At 36.3% G+C, this 24,540-nt stretch overlaps 1 protein-coding gene across 12 annotated transcripts in view; it reads left to right on the top strand.

Annotated features, from left to right (window-relative positions):
• Window positions 1-24,540, top strand: part of BNC2 (basonuclin zinc finger protein 2) — a 382,991-nt gene that overhangs the window by 207,621 nt on the left and 150,830 nt on the right. For all 12 annotated transcript variants that reach the window (XM_066988921.1, XM_066988916.1, XM_066988919.1 and 9 more), the window contains one exon: window positions 17,177-17,279. In XM_066988921.1, coding sequence (XP_066845022.1) covers window positions 17,177-17,279 — 103 coding nt within the window. The remainder of the gene's footprint in view (window positions 1-17,176; window positions 17,280-24,540) is intronic.

Genomic DNA, 24,540 nt, shown 5'->3' on the forward strand with positions numbered 1-24,540 from the left:
CTAGATGGGACAGCCTGGTTGTTCCTGGAACATCTGTTTTAGCTCATGTCCTGTGCTGAATATGTATGTGTCTGAGTGGATGAGTTTTATATATTGACATAGCTTATTTTCTTAGGAAAAAAAAAAAGAGTATTTGAAATCATTCATTGGTATGCTTTTTCTGCACTTTCTGCAGAATTATGAAAGTTTGAATAGGCTTGGAGTATGACTTTCCTTATTCCAGCTCTGAGATACAGGAACATTTTTTTTTTTTTTTCAGCAAAGCCCTAACAGCCACTGCCCAATCTGTTTGAGATCTGTGGATAAACAAGATTTCAGTGTCCAGAGCTAATATTTCAACATGCATTTCAAGGTATAAATTCACCTAGTACTGTGAGTAAGGTGGATAGTATCAAAGTCAGACCTGTGACAGCTCCTGTCACTGCGTAAAACCAAAAGCAATGGAAAATCCAAGCAAAACAAAACTGTGTTATTAGACTGCTAGTTTTCCCTCGGGTGCAGTCTAGCATCTGAGATCTTCCTGAGTGATTTTAAATAAATACATGTAGATGAAAATAAGCTATTATAAGAAAATAGATTAGGAGAAAAAATGCTTCTTTTTTTAAACATGAAAATTCCTGTTTGTCCATATGAACATGCTTTCCTAATGAATCACCTATTATCATCTCCCTCTTAAAATGCAAAACCAGAAAAGGGCATATTGATCTCTAAAAAACATCTTGGTAGTCATTTGGCCCAATCCAGCTACAATTACTGTGAACTATGAGAGAAAATAATTATAAAATCATATAGTCAGATGCAAGAAATATAGCAGCTCTTGACTACCTGCTTTAAATCTGTTGCTCAGGGGCAGATAACTGTGACAGACTGTGGTAACTGGTTGGCTACAGTCCACTACAAATGTATGAACAATTTGATTACATGGAAATCTTGGGACATTGTACAAATGAATGCACATTATGTAAAGCTGTAGAAATGATATCTGCACAGAAGATTTCTTTCCAAACATAGCAATAAATACGCAGGTACACACAGGAGGCAATGATATTTATAGGACTGGTGACACACGAATCAACAATGCTACCGTGTAGCAAGCTTTTTATGTTTGATTAGTCTTATCCCTGGTCTTGTGCTTCAAATGTTTTTCTCTTTGGGTCCTGCTTCTTACATTTTAAATAGATGAAGAATATACAGAGCACCATCAGATAAACATGTGAACTGCAAAGAAGCTGTTTCTAAAGAATTTGTTTCTGTTCTCCCTCCAGTGCTGTCCGCTCCCTGCCTCCCATCTTTCTGCTGCTGCTCACTGAACAGCAGGTGCTTGGGGTCATTCTGGTCTGTAATAGACACTACTGCTCATGTCTAAATTCCTGGGAGTGGGAACATCACCTTCACCCCAACAATCACAGTACTCAGTTGGTTCCAAGAAGTTTTAAGGCACTGCTATAACCCTCTGCTTAGAGGTATCCATTCTCCCTTGAGGCAGGGATTGTTTTAAACAGTCAGTGGCTTGAATAGGGTTTGATGTGTACAGTGCAAGCCACTGGATTCCTTTATTTTTAGGTTTTCTGTTAACATTAATTGTTTATAAAAGTAACTCGTGCATTTAACAAGGAGGTGTAAAGCCAGCATAAAACTTATTCTAGCTTCACTGTTAGCAATTTGCATTACTTTGTCTCAAATGTGGCCCCTTAAGCCACAACCATGTGGGTTCTGATTTGGTTGCTTTATTTTCTGCCCATGCATGATCAAATGTTACACATAATGTTATGAAAACGAGTAATAAGAAAGAACAAAGTTAGCTAATGTCAAGATCCACAGTACACGTGTCCCTGTATGCTTTCCAAAACTGAGTCATAAATTAAAATCAGCACAAGAAATTTGAAAGTGTCAAGATATAGCTAATGAGGGTCACTGTGAGTGATCTGGAATGCATTTGTTAGGTAAAACCTTTATACTCAGTTATTTTATGTGTAATCATTTTAAATCCGTTTAGTACAATAGATTTTAGTATCTTCATTCATTCATATTGTTAAAAATATGCATTGTTCATTTTGGCATGTAACAATACATAAACTGCAGCAGTAGCATTTCAAGTCAATCAAAGTTTCTGTCATCCTTTTGTCAATTCTTGGTAATTAAACAAAAGTGGTAACTCAGGAAGAGGAACGTAGCCTCACTGCTATATATTCCATCATTTAGAAGTGTAACTAAATCATTTGCTTTGCACCCAAAAAGAATCTTAGTCTGGCATGTATTTTCTGTCGTTTATCCCCACACTGCTTCTGAAGTCTTAGATATTTATCTTCCCACCTAGCGAAGTTTTAGTGTAGCACATGCATTGGGAAATCCAAACTCTGCTTTTGAGGGCATATCTCCTATGCCCAACCTGAGACAGACAGAAACCACTGTGACAAGGTTGTTACCTTAATTATGATGCACAGTGGTGAAGGTAATTTCAGACGATGAGTGTGTTACCTCCCATATGCTTTCAATAGAGACTTGCTGACTAAGCACATACTTATTGCATCAGCCAGAGCCATAAGTGATACAGCATTTATCTTCTGTTCTGTGGAAGTGAATTTTGTTACAGTGAAGAATGTTTACACTTCTCAACCTGCTGGCATACATATTTCTCACTCTCTTCCCTTCCAGCATTTTGTAGATTTCATTTTCTCACAGGAATGGGTAAGATGCTTACCACACATGTATGCCTTAAATGCAGTACCCTTTGATGGTAACCCTAGTACAGCACCCTTCCTTCATCTGATGCTCACATTTTACCAAACCCCTTAATTCTGAATGAGAAGTCTTTTCAAATTTAGTCAAGACAAGCTTCCTTTCATGAAATATAATGGTAAGAAGTGATTCCACAGTCATTAACAACTTTTTTTTTTTTTTATTGTGAAAGAATAATTTCATTGCTAAAAGCAACCATCTCTGGAGAACAGTATTATATCCATGAGAGATCTATAGCCCAGCAATGAGGAAAATGAAAATTTTAAGCTCATGTAAAATTTTAAGGGTTCTAATATTGTCTCCACAAAAAACATGCTTCAAGTTCATACAAGAAAGACCTTCCCCATCACAGTTTTTACAGTTTTCATTAGGCCATTGATTTCCCCATTGGTGATTGTCTACTAGGAATCATTGACACTGATTTGTACTCTTTCCTCATAATATCAACATTCTCTGTTTGGAGAATGAAGCCTGGGAGTCTAGTGATTTTAACTGTGACTCTTTCAAGCTGTGAACTTGCTATTCCTTAGTAAAAGAACTGCAAATCTTTCACTTTACTGTCTAATCAACAAAACACGCAAGAGCTACTTAGCAGAGACAGGCAGTTTGTGTTTCTAAGAACCTAAGTGTTACAAACTGGTGAATATGCAGCGTTACGCTCAAAGAGATGCTAGATAAATGTAAACTGCTCTCACAAGTCAGTTTTAAAATTAATTGCTAAGTATATGGCTAGTTCCTCGGGTAATTTTGATGATATTCACATCAGCAAACATGTCAAAATGCAGAAACTTCAGAAAGTGAAATTCTGATATCATTTCTTGTGTTGTACGTAGAAGACAGAAACATTTATTTATTGAATTTTATGACAAAATCATTTTCTATTGTTGATTTGAAGTATAAATGTAAGTTTATGTAAACAGTGAGACTGCGGTATTTACAGAATCGGGGGTATGGGTTAGGCATTCAAAAAACAAACAAAACAAAAAAAAAGTGAAAAGCAAAACAGTGTAGAGCTTAAAAGAACAGAAAATATGTATATTGTTGCAGTTTCTTATTTATCTTGCACTTTGTTCTTTCTTTTTTTTTCAGTAAAAATATCTGTGTCTTCTCACAATTATGTTACAGATAAATATTGTCCCTATGTATGACAGTGGCAGTAGATCTTACTTTGATTTCACTCCCCCTCAGAATAAATTAAACCTGTCTTTGTGTACACTTCAAACATGTTCTGCCAGACACAGCATGTCCTATCTTAGCTGAGATGGACATTGTATGTTGTAAATCTATGCAGTTGAAATAGTGCTTTTAAATATGTGTTATAATGATTTAATGAGACATAAATTTGAAGTTCAAAACTATTTAAATTTGAAGGTTGTGCAGAAGAAGAGGCCTGGGAGAACAAAAATATTGTTCTGAGCTCATACTTGATACTGTAGAATGGAAACTCCAACTTTGCACCAGTAGGGGCAGATTTATGCTGTATGTTGGGACATTGGGAAAGATTAAAAAAAAAAAAAATTAAAGCTTGTGATTTAGCTTATAAAAGCAAATAAATATATGAATATATGTGTATTATATTGTATTCCTTGTATTTGTGTTCTTGCGTATAGCTAAAGGACAACTTCCTATGAAATAATGAATTCCTTTAGAATTGCTGTAGATTTTCATAATTTTTTTAAACATTCCTATTGTAACCTGCATCAAAAGGGCAGCTATGGTTCTTGTGTCTAACTATACATATGCATTATAAAAAAGTGAGTCTACTGTAATTACCAGTTTGCAAAGCAAATTCCTGCAGGGTTTGTACTCTCCCCATTAGTAAAAGAGATAAGTTGAAATGTATTAAAATTTCACTGTACAACTGGGAGTTTTTGTTCACAGTAAATGTGGTAATGTTTCTTCATTGCTTGACTGTTTGTGTTTAAATTTAGGCAGTGTGCCCAACAGGGACAAAATTATAGGATAAAGCTATGTATAAAAGAAAATCCTTCGGAGAAAACCAATAATGTTCTTTACTCTCTTCTCTCTTCTCTTCTCTTCTCTTCTCTTCTCTTCTCTTCTCTTCTCTTCTCTTCTCTTCTCTTCTCTTCTCTTCTCTTCTCTTCTCTTCTCTTCTCTTCTCTTCTCTTCTCTTCTCTTCTCTTCTCTTCTCTTCTCTTCTCTTCTCTTCTCTTCTCTTCTCTTCTCTTCTCTTCTCTTCTCTTCTCTTCTCTTCTCTTCTCTTCTCTTCTCTTCTCTTCTCTTCTCTTTTCTCTTCTCATTTTTCTTGTTTTCCCTGTTTTCCCTTCCCTTCCCTTCCCTTCCCTTCCCTTCCCTTCCCTTCCCTTCCCTTCCCTTCCCTTCCCTTCCCTTCCCTTCCCTTCCCTTCCCTTCCCTTCCCTTCCCTTCCCTTCCCTTCCCTTCCCTTCCCTTCCCTTCCCTTCCCTTCCCTTCCCTTCCCTTCCCTTCCCTTCCCTTCCCTTCCCGCCCTAGCCCTAGCCCTCCCTTTCCCCCTAGCCCTCCCCTTCCCTCTTAATAAGCAGTTGTACATGTGATCATGCTCCTTTCTGGCCAAGGTATCTTTCAAGATAACATGAAAGAAATACAAATTTGAGGATGGTTAGTGAACAACGATATCTAATGATGAGAAAAATGTACACCTGTAAATCTGGATTTTTTTTTTAGGGGGGAGGGGGGAGAGAGAGGTTCCATGGTCTTGGTCTGCTTGTTCTTATAGAATCAGTTTGTGGTTGACAGAATTGATCACTGAAAGAACACTGAAAGATTGAGTCTCTGATTCACTTACATAAGAATTTATTGTTATACATTATAACTTTAGAACATAAAGTTTGATCTACATGAGATAGAAAAGACACTTTTCAGTTTAGAAAATATTCAAAATCTTCTAATAATAACTTCTTTTCTGAAAAATAAAACCTTGTAGCTTTTTTATGGAACTTCTACAACCACTATTTTCACTGAATGAAATGCAGTACAATGCAGTCTAAAACAATGTGTTTTTTTTTGTTTTGTTTTTTTTTGTTGTTTTTTTTTTTTGCCAAGCTAAAAGCCCATCATTTAGAATCCAGAAAACAGTAATGTCTGAGATGGTAAAGAAAAGCCTGAAAAGTGAAATTGTCTTGGAAGAGCAGGTTAGGCAATAAATAATTTGTTTTTAATATTTCTTAAGGAGAATGTCTTCCTGAATATGTGGACAGAAAGAAATAGCTATTCCAGGAGCCAAGCTGCATTTTACTTTGTTAAAATCAGATTACGCTTATTCTTTTGTTTTATGGAAAGAAAGGTTGGAAAACAAAAAAACATAACTTCTGATTTTGCTGACATCATTTTGTGTTGCCATTTATGTTTTTCTTATAAGAGATTTCTTACTTAAAAAAAAAAAATCCTTATTTATCTGTTAAAGATGATATTTCTGTATATTTACATGTTTTCACTTGTGTTTTTTACTGGGCAGACTGTACTGTTTGAAACCAAATAAAATTAGTCTCAATAACATGAGCTGTTTATCTTCATACCTTTAAGAACTTAAAAGGTCTCATCATCTTCTGGTTAAATTGCGTAGAAACTATTTGAAGAATAGATGTATTATTAAATAGATTCTAATAATTTTTTGAACTATTTATGATCTATTGACTAAATCTTCCTTCATGGATTACTGACCCCATCATTTGTGTAATGTGACAAAGATTGTTAATTATTTCCTTCCACGTGTGACACATCAACAGGCTCAAAGTCTTTTGTTTTTTGTTTTTTTTTTTTTTTTAGGTTACAGGATTTTTTTCCTTTTTTGGGGAATTTTACATCACAATTTTCAAGTATTATTCATTTACGTACCTTCTTTGTTTATCTACATTTGTTGTGAGGAAATGGAATTCTGTTGTGAATAGTAAGGCTGATACAACACTATGGGAATGTCATTTCTACTTTTATATCTCAGACGTTACTTTGTCTCATGTAGTTCCCAGCAGAGATCAACATATTTATTTATTTTTTCCTGCAGAGGTGTCAATAAGGTATATAGAAAGGAAACTAGTTATAGTTTGACTATCATTGGCTTAATAATACTCTTCAGTTTGTGGAGTGTTTTTCTCTTTCCTTATAAAAGCAATAATTTTGTGTGCAGAAGTGATCTAGAAATCGTAAACCATTCAGTTGTTCAATTCAGAAACAGTAATGGAGAATGATTGCTCTGAGGTTGGCAGGGGAGTAAAACAAGTGCAAGCTGCTCGCTCTCTAAAGAAGACCCTAGTTGTTGTGCTCACCGAGGTGAGTATCGGGGTGGAGCTAGCAATGTTAATCTCTAAAATAGTTAATGGTAGAGGAAGCTCTGTGAGGCCTTTCATAGGTCTGTCCATCCATCCACATTGCTGGGTACCCATCCAGCACTGACCACTGACTGAACTCCAACAATCGACAGAGTAGGTTTCATAATATGTTTTTCATCTATAAGAACAAATGCCTGCATTTGCTAACATTCTCTCAGGCACACAGAAACTCATTCTTAAATAAACCGTGTGTTTTTCTTCAAATTTTAAGCAAAGAAGCTCTTGTCAATCTTAATTTTTTCAGTGCAAACAAATTTGCTTTTGATTTCTGGAAACCTTAGGCTTGTATTACATGCTATAGAAACCTAGGGTGATATTGTACCTGCAGTCTTTGTAGAATATCCTGTTGGCAGTACTGTGAGCTGAGTGTGTAGGATCAGGAGTAATGTGGCTTACAGAAAGTTCCAGGAAAAGGACAGAGCTATTCTGAGTTATGTTTGTTTTCTCTATAGAAGTCTATGTAGCATTCATTGGTACAGGTTTCCAGTTTTGGAAGTACCAGAAGAAGATTTTAATAGTGATTCTTAACTTAAATGCAATCCAGCTAGGTGGCCAGGCCCAAAGAGTTGTGAATACACATATATCCAGTTGGAAGCCAGTTACAAGTGGTGTTTCACAGGGCTCCATTCTGGGGCCAGTTCTCTTTAATATTTTAATCAATGATCTGGATGAGGGTAGCAAGTGCACCCTCAGTAAGTTTGCAGACAACACCAAGTCAAGCATGAGTGTTGAACTGCTTAAAGGTAAGAGGGCTCTGCAAAGGGATCTGGATAAGTTGGACTGATGGGCTGAGGCCAAATGTATGAAATTCAGCAAGGCCAAGTGCTGGGTCCTGTACCTGGAGCACAGCAACCCCATGCAGCACTACAGGCTGGGGGAAGAGCGGCTGGAAAGCTGCCCAGTGGAAAGGGACCAGGGGGTGCTGGTTGATAGCCAGCTGAATATGAGCCAGCAGTGTATCAGTTGGCCAAGAAGGCCAACGGCATCCTGGCTTGTATCAGAAAAAGCATGATCAGCAGGACTAGGGAAGTGATTGTCCCCCTGTACTTGGCTCTGATGGGGCCGCTCCCTGAATACTGTGTTCAGTTTTAGGGCCCTCACTATAAGAAGGACATCGAGGTGCTGGAGCTTGTCCAAGGAAGGGTAACAAAGCTGGTGAAGAGCCTGGAGAGCAAGTCTTATGAGAGCGGCTGAGGAAGCTGGGGATGTTTAGCCTGCAGAAAAGGATGTTCAGGGGAGACCTCATCATACTCTACAATTACCTTGAAGATGGCTATAGCGAAATGGGAATCAGTCTCTTCTCCCAACCACCAATTGATAAGACAAGAGGAAATGCCCTTAAGTTGCACCAGAGGAGATTTAGGTTAGATATTAAGAGAAATTTCTTCAATGAAAGGGTTGTGTGGCATTGGAACAGGCTACCCAGGGAAATAGTTGAGTCACCATCCCTGGAGGTCTTCAGAAATCATGTAAATGTAGGATGTTGTGCTTAGTGGCATGATTTAATGGTGGATTTGGCAGTGCCAGGTTAAAGGCTGGACTAAATGACCTTAGAGGTCTTTTCCAACCAAAATGATTCTATGATTCTGTGATTACAACTGTGGTTTTTGTTGTTGTTGTTGTTTGTTTGATTGATTTTTCCTTCTTTCTTATTCTTCATTCATTTCCTACAACTTTTTCAAGAAGAATTGAAAATGGTTCTATAAAATACTTGACGGCTAGGTTGTTCTTATTCCATGAAAAGCTGTTTTATCCTATTAACAACTTTCTATCTTGTTAGCATCTTTCCCTTCATATTGTATTAGTAACTGTTTTCATGAATGCCACAGAGAAATATAACAATATTAGTACCTTTCAAATTGTATTAGTGAAAATAAATACAAGTAAGAAACAATACTAATCTAGTGTGATGTAAAATTGCTAATAAAATACTGCAATGCAGTCAGCAACTCAGAAGCTATTTGCCTATCTCCAAATGGGGGAGAAATGAGAAGCCTCATTGCACTGTATGGATGTTTAAAACTGCTCAAATTATAAACATATTCCCAAGTACTCTTTTTTGGTTTGAGCAACTCATTATTAGCTTATAATTGTTCATGTTAAAATGGTCATCTATCAATGAAGATTATTTTCTCTAGGGCCTACAAAGTAATTCTTTTGTTTAAAATTATTCCTTTCTGAAGTTTAAATTTTTCTAAAGTTGTATAATTAATTTTTTTTTTGTGCCAACAGATGAAATGATATGCTTCACACTTCTGCCTTAATATCTATCCTCATACTTCATTGTGTTGTGTGAACAGTTTCTTAATCTTATCTCTGAAAATGGTATCTAATACCATTACCCATTTTTTACAGATTGGGCAGTTTGAAAATGAGTGGTTAAGTGACTTAATCAATACTATGCAGTGCCTCTATGGGAATGGCAGGCACAGGATCAGAGTTGAGTTGTTCCTCTTTCTTCCCAGTGTTTTGGCTACAAAATTATCCATGTAAAAATTGTAGATGACTTTAAAAAGTGTAATTGTATTGGAATTTCATGATGAAGACATTTGGTCTTCCTACAGAGAGAGAAATACTACTGCATGTATACCCTGTAGAAAGTGTATGGCACACATTTCTACCCCAATAAATTAGGAAAGATGTACTGATTTCTGTCTATCTGCTTGTCTCATTTTATAGGAGTTTTCTTTTTTTCCCTTATATATGTTTTTTCCTGGGAAGGAATTTTCTCTCCAGAAATTAATTTTAGAATCAAATACACTGATTTGTATAAACTCCGAACTAGTGCAGTTTTTCACCAGTTAAACATTCTGAAGCACAGAGTAGCCACAGACAACAATAAATAAGGGGGAAGGGATGGATGGATGGACGGGATGGGACACGTGAAACTTATCCATGTTCTTGGAAAACTTTTTTTTTTTTTTTTTTTTTAATGCTTACAGGTTTAATTGATTAGTGAAATTTACCCAAGGTCTGACACATAGTGATTGCCTCATAACTTTGTAGGTGCAATTATCTGCCAACAATGAATTATGAAAGTATTTGGCAGCCCACAACATCTGTAGTTACTTTTCCAAATCCTGTCAAAAGTGCCAGCAATTCAATAAGGACACAAGTTTGTGGTCCCAAATACAAAAGACAGTCATAACATCCAGCTTGAAGTAGAACCCCTGCATATTTTTTATTGCCCACATCCAAGATTTGGTTATCTTTTCACTTAGGTATTGTGGTTGTCTATAAAGCACAAAAAAATCCCTATGATGCGAAGCTTACTAGGGGAGGGTCAACTTGGGCATTTCCTAAATACCAGTATGCAACTAATCCTCCTTTTGGTGTTAATATAAAACAAACTCTGTTGTACTTCAGATTTGCCAGCTATTAAATATACTATGAATTCATCGGGAACTTTGCTATTAACAGCAAAAAAATATGCTGTGATCTTTTTAAAAATAATATCTAATTGATGAAAGAAGAGGGTTTTGTTTGTTTGTTTGTTTCTTGGGATTTGTACAGGAGTAAAGAAGGCAAGTCACAGATATTCTAAGTGCTGTTTAAGAACATATAATAAGTGTCATCAAAAACTATTAAAAAAATCAACTTAAAACTGTAGTATGGTACAATCCTGTACTGAGATACAGTAGAGACCTATATAGACAGACTTTATCTTCTTCAATTTATAACCAAGAAATGATAAGAAAAAATGTCATGACAAAGATGCTCCATAGAAAAAATGTCAGACTACTTGCAAGACTTAGCTGTTGTCTGCTGCTTCATATATATTTTTCTCAGGAGTCACATACAGCAACAAAAGAATGGATTTCTGTCTCTCATCAATCTCCTGTTCATTAACTTTGCATGATTATTTTGATATGCCATGATGTTTCAAGATAAACTGCTATGTGTCTTTAAATTATTCTCCCAATAACAATGTTATTTACTTTCAATAAAATATTAGTGCATGTGTTCATTATGTATTAGTTCAGTGTTCATTATGTATTAGTTCATTAATTCATTATGGGGTATTTGCAACATACAATTGAAATACAATTGTATTTATACATTTACATTGTATTTATACATTTAAATTGTATTTATAATACAACATACTGTTAAAAAGTAAACAGAGTGTAGAAATAAAAGATTGCATTTATCATATTTCTTTTCTTAAAGTTGAGAGATAAGCTGCAAGCAGTGCACTTTACTTTCCCAATAATTACCTTTATTTCACCGAAATCAGTTTTTGACAAATTACTAGACATTTTAAATTTTTAAACAATAAATAAAACAATTTATTCTGTCAATTAAGTATGTAGAGCTCTTGCCCTTGTTACTAAAAGTTAGAGACCTCATGAATTACCACACTACACAAAAACTAAATTTTAAATCTATGTATGTATATGTTTATGTTTCAAAACCCTATCACTAATACTAAACTAATACATTTGTGTAGAGTGCACACTCATGTAGAGACTTCCTGATTTTAATGGAGCAGTAAGAAACTGCACTTACGCATCAGTTTGCTGGATTCTCATTAAAACGTTTTCACCAACATGGAACCAAATCATCCTCACTATTGTGCTCCTGTGATTGGTGGCAGTGGACTTGGATTGTGTGGGCTGAATAGGCATCTGGATAGGCATCTGCTTTAGGATAGGCATTTAGGATAGTTCCATCCGGTAGGTGAAACTTCCATGCAAATAAAGTTAGTAGAGTTGACCCCACTGTCTGTTCAGGTGCACAGCAGTCCCTTGTATCATGGATTGATGTGAGACATTTCTTAGATACTTTTTTGCACAGCAGGAAAATGAGGAAAGGACATCAAGAGCAAGAATATGTTACCCTTCCCACTGTATGGAATGTGAACGAGACTTCAGTATGGATATAAATGAGATTTCAGTAAGATATTTAGCTTCACAGCCTTGTAGGAGCCTTGTCACAAAATAAAATAAGGTTATTATTATAATTATTTGTAAGACCAGCTATTAAAATTCAGAATTAACTAAGTTGTAAAAGTAAGTCTCTCCAAAGTATTGCATCATTTTTAATTTTCTTCATCTTTTGTGGTAACTTGTAAAACTCCAGAGGAGGAATCATGCTTCTTCTTTCTATGTGCTCCTCCTTCTCCCATACTGTGATCCCTTTCATGATAGCTTACAGCTTCCTATCTCATGGAAACTCTGCAAAACAGGCAGACATTGATTTTTCTATTACTGCTATTGGCTGTTTCTGTTAATTTGTGAATAATATTTACCTGTTATATAATTAAATCACCCAAACTAATGAATATCCTTGGTTTGGGGGAAACCCACAGAAGTCAGGAATAACATATCTTAATATTATCCATACCAATTTATGCGTAGGTGTAGCAGGCCACGTGTTTTAATACTTTTCAATGTTCCTTTCTTTATGGATTGCATTCTTCAGGAAGAAAATCTCAAACAGAGCAGCAGGATATTTCTGAATGCTTCATTGTCAATTATAAAAGCATTAATTTATTTTAGTGTATGATATTTTGTTTTTAAACCTTAATAGCATTAAATTTTAGATTTAAGGAATCAGTTATGTAAATTATTTAAAACAATTCTATTGTAATCCAATCCATTTCGTCCACTGCTATTTTAAAATATCCTCAAAGGCCACTGTATTTTTGGTATAAATGCAAGAATTATTATGACAGGAGCTCCATGGAAGGGATGTATAAAGATACCTGAGAACTGCTATTATCTGCAGGTTGTTGGTGTGGTAGAACACCGTGGCACCTTTCAAGCTACTACAGGAAACCATGTTTTAGAGGTTGGTTAAGGGCTTTAACGTGCAAGCTGTCATCTGAATACATGGTTTGCTATCCCCTTGAATGCGGGGAGCCTGCCTGCACGTGGTGATTCTGCTGTTTCTCTTTGCCAGCTTTTTTGTTTCTTTTCCTTCTGTCTGTCTTTCTTGGATGCATTTCTGAGAAAAGGCTTAGTCAGGAAAAATTTCTGTTTCCATCCTTATAACATAGTGTCGTCGTACACATAGCACCCTGTTACATACACTTTTTAGTGACACATTACAAAAGTAGAATTAACACTGGGTGGCTTCTGGAAAGCCTAGCAATACTCTTTCAGAAGCACTTTTCTGGCAAAAGTTTAGCTTTGCTACACCCTTGCATTTTTATACCTGCTTTCTAACAGGGTTGAACAATGGCTACAATGTTTAGCTGCTGCAAAATTTCTCCAGATCTCTGCAATCCTCCAGACCCCACCCCTTTCAAATTAAGGAGTAACAGATGTCCAATCACAGTTAATGCCAATCCATGCTACTACCTACAAGCACACCAGCTACTGGACTTTTATCCTCTCTCTTCTTTAAAATACTGGCACTGGGGAGTGGAGGAACAGCATTAAAGCCTTGAATTCTTAGATGAATCCACAACACCTTCATCTTCCCTTTCTGTTCTGGGTCATTCCTGATCCTGTCGCGCTCTCAGCACTTCATATGTATTAATTAAATGCTATTGGGGAAAAAAAAAAAAAAGTAGATATTGTTAATAATTCAGATATACATCCTTGCAAGGCTCAGTACATATGTTTGTTGCATTTGTGAAGGTCCATGTGTTCATTCATGCCAATGCTGTGTGTGTGTGTGTGTGTAGGAACATACACTTGTCACACACTTGAATCTTCTCTCCACAGGGTTACACTGGTTTCATGTTGGATTGTAGTGATCTGAGGTAGTGATCTGGATTAACCGAGTAAAGTGGAAAAATGAATCTTTGAAATAAGGACTAAATTCTACTTGAGATTTTCAAGAGGCTCCATCACTTATGTTGCATTTACAATGACAGCAGCAATTTACTGTCATTGCATCATGTTATTGTTTAGGGAATGTGGGTATCAGGCTTACAGAGTGATTTGCCTAAAACCATATAGGAATATGGAATAGAATATGTGTTTTTCCAGTCTCTAATGACCATCTTGCAGTTTGCGGGGTTATCCTTATCACTGAGAAGTATGCATGGGATTTTCCATGATGGGCTGGGAAAGTATTGATACCAGTTTACAACCTGGCGTCAACATCTGTTTTGCAGAAAAAGCAGCCAAGTAAGGCCAGGCTGAAGTTTGGGCCATGCTATTTGTCTTCAGAGTTTCTCATGCCAATCCATATTACTTAGTAAAAATACGAAACTCTTTCTGAAGACTTCTTGGATTTAGTTATTTGAGGACCAAATAGATGTTTTCATGTTTCTGTACAGTTTGGATGAATTTTTGGAGGATATATATAAAAGACAGAAAGCTTACTAGTTTCTCAGTGCCTTTCAACGCTTTACACTGTCAATATGCTCTTTAACTCAGGGAAAAGAAACGTGAAACCTCTAGACTTTTTTTTCCCCATCTCATAATTTATAATGGCTAAATAGATCATTTTTGAATGTGTGTAATAAAACTCTTAGCCTGAAACATTGTATTTCAGGTTCAAGCTGAATCCAATTTTTACAGGCAACCTGTTAACCTCTAAGAAAAAAAAAAAAAAGAAAAAAAAAAGTAGAGGTCTAATGGAAATGCTGATGAGGATGAGCTTTAATAAAGAAACTCTACCAAATGACACAATTTCATCTCGTATGTGTACATATGCTATAAGGATGTTACTCACATTATACATAATGTACAGAAAATACATGTCACATTGGTGCAGAAATTCAAAAAGGTGGAGAAAACCTTTTATCGTAACATAAAAATCCTTTTCTGTAAGGCCTTCTTTCTTTTTGCAGTACAATTAATTACAGAGTTCATTAATTAATGAACATATTAGAGAAAGAACACCATTACTGACTGGTGGAGACCTGATATATTACTGAGTCAATAAACTATTGAACATGAAACAGGACCTTTCTGGAGAATTTTTTCCTCATATCCCACAAACACATATATTATTCTTGCACGGTCAGCACTTTGGTACCCTTATATTTCATATTGCTAATTCTTTTAATCACGCATACATACAGCAGTGTTTTATAACCTAGCTAATGAGTAATTGGACTGGTGACATTGGGACTGAGACCCTGAAGTGTTAGGCATAATAGAGCAGGATATTTTTTCCCCTGCAAGGTTTTTGAGAGTAAAAGGTAGTAAAAGAACTGTTAAGACAGAGGAAAAAAGGACACCTGTATCAGAAATTTATTGGAGAAATACAGGTTTTAGTTGGATCGGTGAACTACAAATGGCTTTAAATACTGTGTGATGCAGATAGATAAGTAAAGAGAGAAAACAAAATAACTTTGAATGTTTTTTATTGTCAGTAACCAAGGAATCTAGTTTGGGCAAGTTAATGTTGAATGTAATTTTCTTTAAGACAATATTGTTAAGGCAACTCTTTTTTGATATGGATGGAGTGTGTATGGGGGTGTGTTAATTGTTTGGAAGATGCAAGAGAATTCACAATGCTTCAGTATGTCTGCAGCCATAGGAGCTAAGCACCCTTCCCCCACCTTAGCCCCTGTGTAATCATTGATTGCATCTGAATCTATAGAGATATCTTTTCCTGGCAGCTCTGGTAGTTACAGTAGATTGTTAATCTGTGAATGATCAGAATAAGCCTCTATGTCTCAGAAATCTCCATGCAAATTACATCTAAATGTGTGCCGTAGATTTATTAGTAGCAGTTTGAAGTGCAGAGGTCTTCTTCTACACTATTTAAAAACATAAGTCTGTTACACATTAAAAAAGTCCCCTTCAATGTTTGCTTTTCTGTGACCATAGTTAGCCTCTCTCAAGTAAACTTATGTAGGTTTTGAAATCGTTTTTGAAAGGGAGGGGAGATTTTAATGAGGTGTATTATATAAGCAAATTTTAGATCTCTGCATGTGACTGGCATCTTAGCTTCACTGCTCTGAAATAATTCCTTCTTTTGCAAAAGAGAGAATTACGTATATTTTGGGCACCACGGTATGAGAACGACATAAACTATTAGAGAGGATCCAAAGGAGGGCTACAAAAATGGTGAAGGGTCTATAGGGCAAAACGTATGAGGAGCAGCTGAGGTCCCTTGGCTTGCTCAGCCCAGAGCAGGCTGAGGGGAGGCCTCATGGCGGCCTGCAGCTCCCTCACGAGGGGAGCGGAGGGGCAGGCGCTGAGCTCTGCTCTCTGGGGACAGCGACAGGACCCGAGGGAACGGCATGGAGCTGGGACAGGGGAGGGTCAGGCTGGGGGTTAGGGAAAGGTTCTGCACCCAGAGGGTGGTCGGGCACTGGGACAGGCTGCCCAGGGCAGTGGGCATAGCAGTGAGCCTGCCGGAGTTCAAGAAGTGTTTGGACAACACTCTCAGACACTTGGTCTGATTTTTGGGTAGTCCTGTGTGGAGCCAGGAATTGGACTTCATGATACTTGTGCGTCCCTTCCAACTTGGGATATTCTGTGGTTCTATGGTAAATGTTTGACAAATACAGAATGCTAAGAAATAAAGTGTTAGGCCCAGATATTGGCAAAAATGAAAGAAGAAAAGTAAAGTTACAAGATGTATTATGAGACAGACCTATTCTTCTACCGTAATTTTACCCTGTTTTAGGAAAACATCAAATCCATGACTCCTTTCTGATGTAATGGAGTTGCACATTATGAGAGCTCCAACAGGGAAACTTGTGAATAACTTTTGGATACCTTGGGGGGAGGGGAAAGAGATCTGCAGTATTCCTTTTTATATGTTTTCATTTCCTTGTTTTATGCTTCTTTTTAATTAAGCTGATGTGCTGTTTTGGGAGGTCATCACTAGTAACATTTTCCTTAAGGCCAGTGATTTAAAATCAGAAAATTTGTGGAACACTTAGAGAATCCTTGTCTTTGCACGTTTTTTTTTTTTTTTTTCTTTTTATCCTAGAGGAAATAGAGCAATTCTTTCAAACACTTTAGTTGTATTCGTCTTCATGGAAAAACAGAATATGTTATTATTGAATAAGCATTGCTCAGGGATACTGATATATGTTTTTGAAAGAAAATTAATCCCTACTTAAAAGAATGAGCAATACTTTGAATGTTAGAAGGCTGTTTGTTACTGTAGAATACCCCTGTAGCTCTCACAACAAATTTGTACAAGAGGGGAGAAAGATGTTAATATGTGTTTTCTGTTTCTTTTTCCAGGCCATCCGCTGTACACTGGTAAATTGCACATGTGAATGTTTTCAGCCAGGAAAGATTAACCTGAGAACCTGTGATCAGTGTAAACATGGCTGGGTGGCACATGGTAAGAAATGTCTGTTCTGGGTTTGTCTTTTCTGTTCTGTCCATCTTTCTCAGTCTCTGTAAATACTAAGAGCTGGAGTGGCACAGACATTAGTGATACCTGTTCATCTGTGCAGGTATGTAGGTGCAGTCTGGGTCTGTGCAAGTATGTGTTTTTTTTATGATGATTTCTAGGATGGAAACGTGAAGGTTGATTACTCGGGCAATAGATGCCACAGGAGTTCAGCAGCTTGTGTACAGCTCAAAAATATATTCTAGCCTCCAGGAAGTAACGTGGTTCTAGCAGGCCTTAGCAGAAAGGCAAAAGGTTTATCGTATGGTTGCACAGCAGAGTATATATTGCAAATAAGCGTCAGCCAGTAAGTTACTGAGACTAATGGAAATTCAAACATATCAATGTCAACCCTTCAGAACTTGAATATCAGAGTGAAATTGGTGTATCCTATTTGGCTCAATAACAGTATGCACACATGATCAGTGTGTTGAACATCTCTTCCCCATGTTTAAGTAGGTGAAGAAAGAATAGAAGGATCAGAATCCCCAGATTTTATGAGGCATCAAACTATACTTGCAGGCCTTCCTTTTTGTGTAATTTTTTTTCTCTTTTTTTTTATGGGAAGAAAAAGTAAAATTTTTTTTTAATTATTTTGTGCATTTGATTTCATTTTTCTTGACAGTCTGGATTAAGATATATATGAGACAGAAAGACAGAGCTGAATAAACAATTAATGGCAAAGGAGAATACCTAAGATGGGGAGGAAAAAAAAAAAAAAAAAGGCAAACAAAAAAACAAAAACAGAAAGACTATGCTTACAGAAGAAATTGAAGATTTCTTCTCATGGTCCAGGCTATTGACATCTAAGCAAGCACAATCTTCATTCTCCACTTCCAGCAGACAATCAGTGTGTTATACTTTCTGAATTTTATTTTATTTTATTTTATTTTATTTTAGTGAGACATGGGTTGGAAACTTAGTACCTCAAACATGCACTTGATCTCTACTTACTTAGTGCATGATTGTGTGTATTTCTGCCTGAGACTTATTGCAAGTGTGAATGCTCAGCAAATTCAACAGAAAAGAATGCCAGAGAAGTTTTTAAAACATTCAGATACCTGGGAAAAAAAAAAAAAAAAACGAAAAGAAAAAAAACAGGAATGTAGGTATGATTCAGTCCTGTGTCACTTGATAATAGTATGTACATCCTGCCTAACAATAGCATAATGCCACTGATATGGTAGTTGGTTGCAGATGTATTAGGTACTCGATTGTCTAGAGACAATCCCTATTTTCACTCCTCTTAATTCCTGGAAAAATATCTTCAGCCACAATATAACCAGACTGACATTTCTTGGAAGGATCACTAAACCTCACAAAATTCTGAAGTTCAGGCATACTTCAGGTTTTGTGTAGAATCAGCATCTGAGGTTTTGCTGATCCACAGTAGGGAAGACTCATCTAGCTATTTTCCAGGGTGTCTTCCTGTTGAGTAATAGAAAGGAGGAGTCTAGCACTTGGAATCTCACATATGGGTATCCCATTTCTTGTTTTTAACCAATACATCTTATAAGTGTGATCAGATTTTTCTGATAAATACTTTTATGTGAGGTTGTTGAGTTTAAAATTAGAATGTAAAAGTAATCTGAGTTAACCACAGGGCTCTGTTTTACAAGTACAGAAACTAGAAAGGTGAATGTTTTAATCATGGAGGCATCACCCTCTCCTGTACCTGAGTACTTAACATTCCAAGTAGAAAACTTAATACAGCTATATATTATTACTGAGTCTTTGTTTTACTACTGCACTGAGCAAAGAATGCTCTGATTTATTATTTTTTTTTAGTACACTTTGTATATATTCATCTGGAGTATTTACATTTTATGGCAGAGCAAGACTAGTCAGATGTATGTTTCACATACGTTCTCAAAGCACAGGCTTATAATAACTTCCTGGAGACTGTGATGCATCTGCTTCAATTTTTGATCTTAACTTTTTTTTCCAGAATTTTGACAGCTACATTCAGTAGACTGAACAATTCATTGCACTGTAGCACCTGGATTTTAAAATGACTGAATCAGGGTGCTGTTCAGAAGTGATTTTCTTTAAACTGTTGGCACTGTACTTTCAGAAGTTGCTCCTTGAATGAAAATATTGTTTTCTGTTGCTTTAATTAAGGGTTTCCTTCAGATTTTTATTAATGAATTTCAACTCAAATGCTTAGCATATGATGTAGTGCTTTACTGAATGTAATCATCAAAGAATAGGTGTTTCCAACAGGAAGTACCATGCTTATTCAGTTCTAATAACCTAGAATCATAATTAACTCAGTTGATCAAAAATGGCCTAGAACTGCAGTCTTCTCATGCATTACTTGACTAATCTGTGCAGAGTTAATGCATGTTAACAATTGCCATTTAAAATGCTGAAATTTTTGGAGTGGACAAGAAAAGGCATAAAGCCACCACAGTATTATTACACAGCAGCTGCTGTCCTGTTTTATTGTTGTTGCTGTTATTTTCCCTCTTCCTTTATCTTTGTCATGTTTTTCTTTGCTCACCTAAAATGAGCTGCACACATCTTGAAAGGAATACTTGCCTGCAAGTTCAATTTTTATCTGTTTGGAGGTGCCAAAGTAGGATGTCTGTATTTGAGCAGACTCATCAGAGAAGTTTTTTTTTGTGTGTGTGTGTCAAATAAGTGATTCTGTTGGCAAAAGTTCAGCTTATCAAGTTTTTACCATGCACCCCTCTATGATAGTGGTAATCCTACCACCACCATTTTTAAGGCTGAAGCCCAAAACTGCATGGAGTATCATAGCATTCCCTAGAACTGCTGTACGTAATGGGGAATAGGTTATTATTAGTGTGAAATTATAGATATTTTGGGGGATTTGGATGAATAGACTGTTCTAATTTGTTTCCAGATGAATCCTGGGCTTCATATGTTCAGTTTGGAAGGAGATTTATTTTCTAAAACAAAAGCTGAATGGTTTAAACTTGAGAAGCCCTTTCCTAGACCTCAACTTTTATGCTTATTTCCTTTTTTTTTTTTTTTTTAATGGTTAAGGTACTTGGTGTAGTCCTTACAGTGAAACAAAAATCCTATTAAAATATTAATAGTTGTTTGTTTTTCTTTTTTAGTACAATTGATTTTAACACAAGCAATTGCTGTTTTGTGGCCTTTAAATAATGTAGAATTAAGATAGTAAGATGACTACCAAAAAAAAAAAAAAAGGAGAGACTTTCTTGAATATTTGGACTGGCTTCTTCTGATATTTTTGTTATATTACAAGTACCACATTATATGGAGATGGTAATGATGCTTCACTGTCTTTGGCACAAAAAATCATTTAAACTTTAGTAGAATCAATGAAGAAAACCAACATTTTACTTGCCACTCACTTTCCAGACATATCTTACCTTATGAGGAAAGAAATTTAGCAAGACTTCAGTATAAAGATGTTGATTTCACTTTGTGTGCTTGTCATTTATGTCAGCATGACTACTGTGCTCCTAGCAGAAATACTCTTGTACATGGATCAAAAGACCCAATGCAATATCAATTTGAAACAGTGTCTACCTTTTTTTTTTCTTCAACCACTTTAATAAGCTGTGTTGAGGTGAAATACATCATAGCACTCTAAAACAACTATGACATTCATTCTGTTTCTTTTTGTTTCGATATCTCAGACTTTGCAGAGACTTAAAAAAAAGATACAATAATTTGACTAAACTTGTATGAAATTACTAGTGTTTCAAAGAGAGTTAGAAAATTAAAAATGCTAGTTCTATATCATACCCTCAAACTGATCACTGACAAAACTCAAATCAGACATCAGACAGCAGCGATATGTCGTCTAGATCTTTTTGATATATTATGCATTCTTGGACTATCTGAATTTCACATTGTTCAATCTGTTCTACCAAAGACGTATCCTGTGAACATTTTTATTGTCCTCCTCCCTTCTTCTCCCAGTGATCACCCTAGTGCTCTTTGTCCCAGAGTTCTCTAGCAATCCTTGCTGTCTTTTCCTCTGCATCATGCCAATCAGCACAGCTCAAGGAGAGCTACATATTCAAGTACTCCTTAGTACCTCTATGAGTACCTCAGAGTATGAACTCTGAGTATGAGAGTATGAAGAGAAGTATGAACAGAGTATGTTTCCATCTCCAGTCAGGCACTTGGCCAGGCCATTTCTTCAAATACCTTTGAGATTAGGTTCCTTGAAGTTTAGATAGAATATACATTAGGAAATTTCATCACACAGGGCAAATCCATTACTCCTTTCCATCTTAAAACCTCATACCCAGTGAATGCTTATGCTCAGAGACTCACCATGTGGGTTACTTTTGTCTTGTGAAGGAAGGTTTCTGCTTCCACTATTTGTATAATGCATGCACTAGCTTGCTGTAAATGAGACTAACAACAAAAAGAATGACAACACAAAAATGGAGAATGCTCTGTCGTAAAACCCAAATGTATGATATGACTGTGAGTTCTTCTTTCCAAATGACTGAGTGATGATTTCTACATGCTAAATTGTGAAGTTGACAGGTAAAAAAAAGGTGAAGTAAAAGAAAAGGAAAGGAAGGAAAGGAGCAAATAAATATAGAGAAAGAAGAATCCTGTGGATACATTAAAAATTCCATCCCTCCCTTATCCTGAACTTGCCGAATGGGCTTAATCTAGGAAGAAAGCTTAGATTTTAAATGTGAGCTACATGGCAGTGGAAGAGGAGCACTATGTTGAAATAAGAATGAGCAGGGTTTCTATATTTCTCACAGTCCAAAACTGTCAAGTGATAGAAATCCAGGTTTGGGAAGTCCAAGGTCATCTCTAACAAAACAAAGCAAAACAAACAAACAAACAAAATCAAAACATGTTACAGATCTTAGAGTCTCTCTAAAAGCTGGCAGAACTGCCATGTTATTCTTTACTTTAAAATTGGGATAATAGAATATAAACACTAAAAAGGGCAAGTGGAAATATAATCCTATTATTATAATTTAGTGGTAAAATAAAGGGTTATTTTTGTATTGTTTCATAATATTCAAAAAAGAGTCACAACTTCCACAAGCATACTTGTTTCTTTGTTTTCAGCTAAGTTAATTCTTTAAAATGCTTTAAAAAGACTTGACAGCATTATAGCTTTATCTTTTTTAGTTACATAGAGATTTTTGGCAAAGAAATTATCTCAATTCATTGATAGCAAAGGCCAACTCTTCATGACTTTATAAGTAAAACTATTTTAGGTCTAGTCTGGCTTTTCCTGTATTTTACCGACAAAAACCTTTTAAACCATGTTATAACTTCCTTTTGACCCTGAAGGATGAGACATATTTTTCATTACTCAGTTGCTTCCAGGAACTTTACCTGATTCATTACTGGTAAGCTCTTTTTGTAAGTCCCTCCTCCTGCTTGTGTCTTTCCTTTTCCTTCCTTTCATCAGCAATTCCCAAAGTGGTCAGTAAAGCACAGAGAAGATGCAATCTATTATCTTGTGGGTACTCTGACCCAGTATCTGGTTTTAAAGCCTGCCACATTGATAGGAGTGATGTGATGCAGGGTTTGCCTTGGGTTAGTCTGAGATCATCTTTAATGCAAGTTGAGCTGAGGTAAAAGCAAAAGAAAATAGCCAAGCACTAGGGCATCCAAGACAAATAATATTGTTTCAAAGGTCTGTCATGGAATCACAGAATCATAGAACAGCTTGGTTGGAAGGGACCATCAAGGTCATTTTGTTCCAACCTCACTGCCATGGGCTGGGATGCCACCCACTAGATCAGGTTGCCCAGGGCCTTGTCCAACCTGGTCTTGAATACCTTCAGGGATGGGGCATCCACAGTTTTTCTGGGCAAAAGAGATACAAGTGACAGATACAAGTGACAGAAAGGAAATAATTGCCCCAAGATCAAATAAAAATACTTTCTTTTCTATCTTTGTATTCAGTTGATACTTACGTAACTACGTGGTCAAGGGTTTAGTCCTCATGGAAATTTACCTTTCTGCAGGTGCTGAGGAAGGCTTTTTCTGTGGGAAAACCACAGTCTCTGAAACTTGTATGTTCACACACACTTTGGATTTCTCAGGGGGATCCATTCAGATTTAAAATATTCTTTTTCTTCTTCCTTGCCACTCTCAGGGTATCATATTGCTTGACTCAATCAGGAAGAGGTTAGGTCTTCCTCTCATGACTCCACTGGCTCACAGGTTTGAAAATGTTAATATCCCTTGGATGTGGTCAGACGAGATTACCCCAACCAGACGTTAAACAGTCAGCTAAGGACTGCTCCAAAGCCAAGTAAGCCTTAAAAGACTGTGACCCATTCTGAAGCATGGTGCCCTTTCCTTCTGAGTTGGGCTATATTCACACCGCCCTTTCTCATGTGAAAAAGTGAAGCTCTCAAGCCCTTTCTCATCATGAGTATTTTATTGTATGAAAATCTTAAATGTCTAATAACACTCTATTCTCATGGAACTAAACCATCAGATGCTCATTGGCAACTCTTGTTTGCAACCAGACAGTCAGTCCGCTTTGTGTTAGCAACAGATTTGGAGGTGACTTATCCTAGCCCCATTTTGGAAGAATACCATGAAATTGTTTACAGTGTCTACATATCTACACGCAAGATTTATATACATGTAGAAAGATTTCTTGTACAAAAGCACAATTCTTCTGCTGTGAATCTCAACTTCTGTCTGTATGATTGGCGGGCATCATGTCTTCTTGCTCTGTATAACTGCATTTACCACCTTTCTGCAGGTATACTTTACAGGAAAGCGGCTACAAAAATAAGCAATTCTCTGTAATGGTTAAAAAAGAGTTGTCAGTATTTCTGCTTTTGCTCTCTCTTTTGTGGGTGAGTTTTATAATTATTTTTTTTCTAGACATTTCATGTATGTGTTAAGTGGCTCAGATAGGCACAAATTTTGGGGCAAGAATAACTTATTTCTAGAAAAATGTTTTAGGAAAAAATCAGAAATCTGTTCATCATAGACACAAATTTTCTCTGCCCATGTCAATTCTCTTCCTGATAATATAAACTGAAAATATAATCTTCATTATCCAGATCTTCATTATCCATCTCCATTGTTGCCTAACATTTTGCAGTCCTGCTCAAGTTGCTTCCCTGTACATAAATTTCCCAGTCTCTGAAATACACATAAGGCCATTTTTATAGCTATAATCTACCTAGACTAGCTATACAATGCCCAGAGAGGTTTAGACTGAGAATGTTACAAAAAAGCAAGATATTCTTATTTG

The sequence above is a fragment of the Anser cygnoides genome, chromosome Z, assembly GCF_040182565.1.
Source record: "Anser cygnoides isolate HZ-2024a breed goose chromosome Z, Taihu_goose_T2T_genome, whole genome shotgun sequence".
NCBI classification, from domain to species: Eukaryota; Metazoa; Chordata; class Aves; order Anseriformes; family Anatidae; genus Anser; species Anser cygnoides.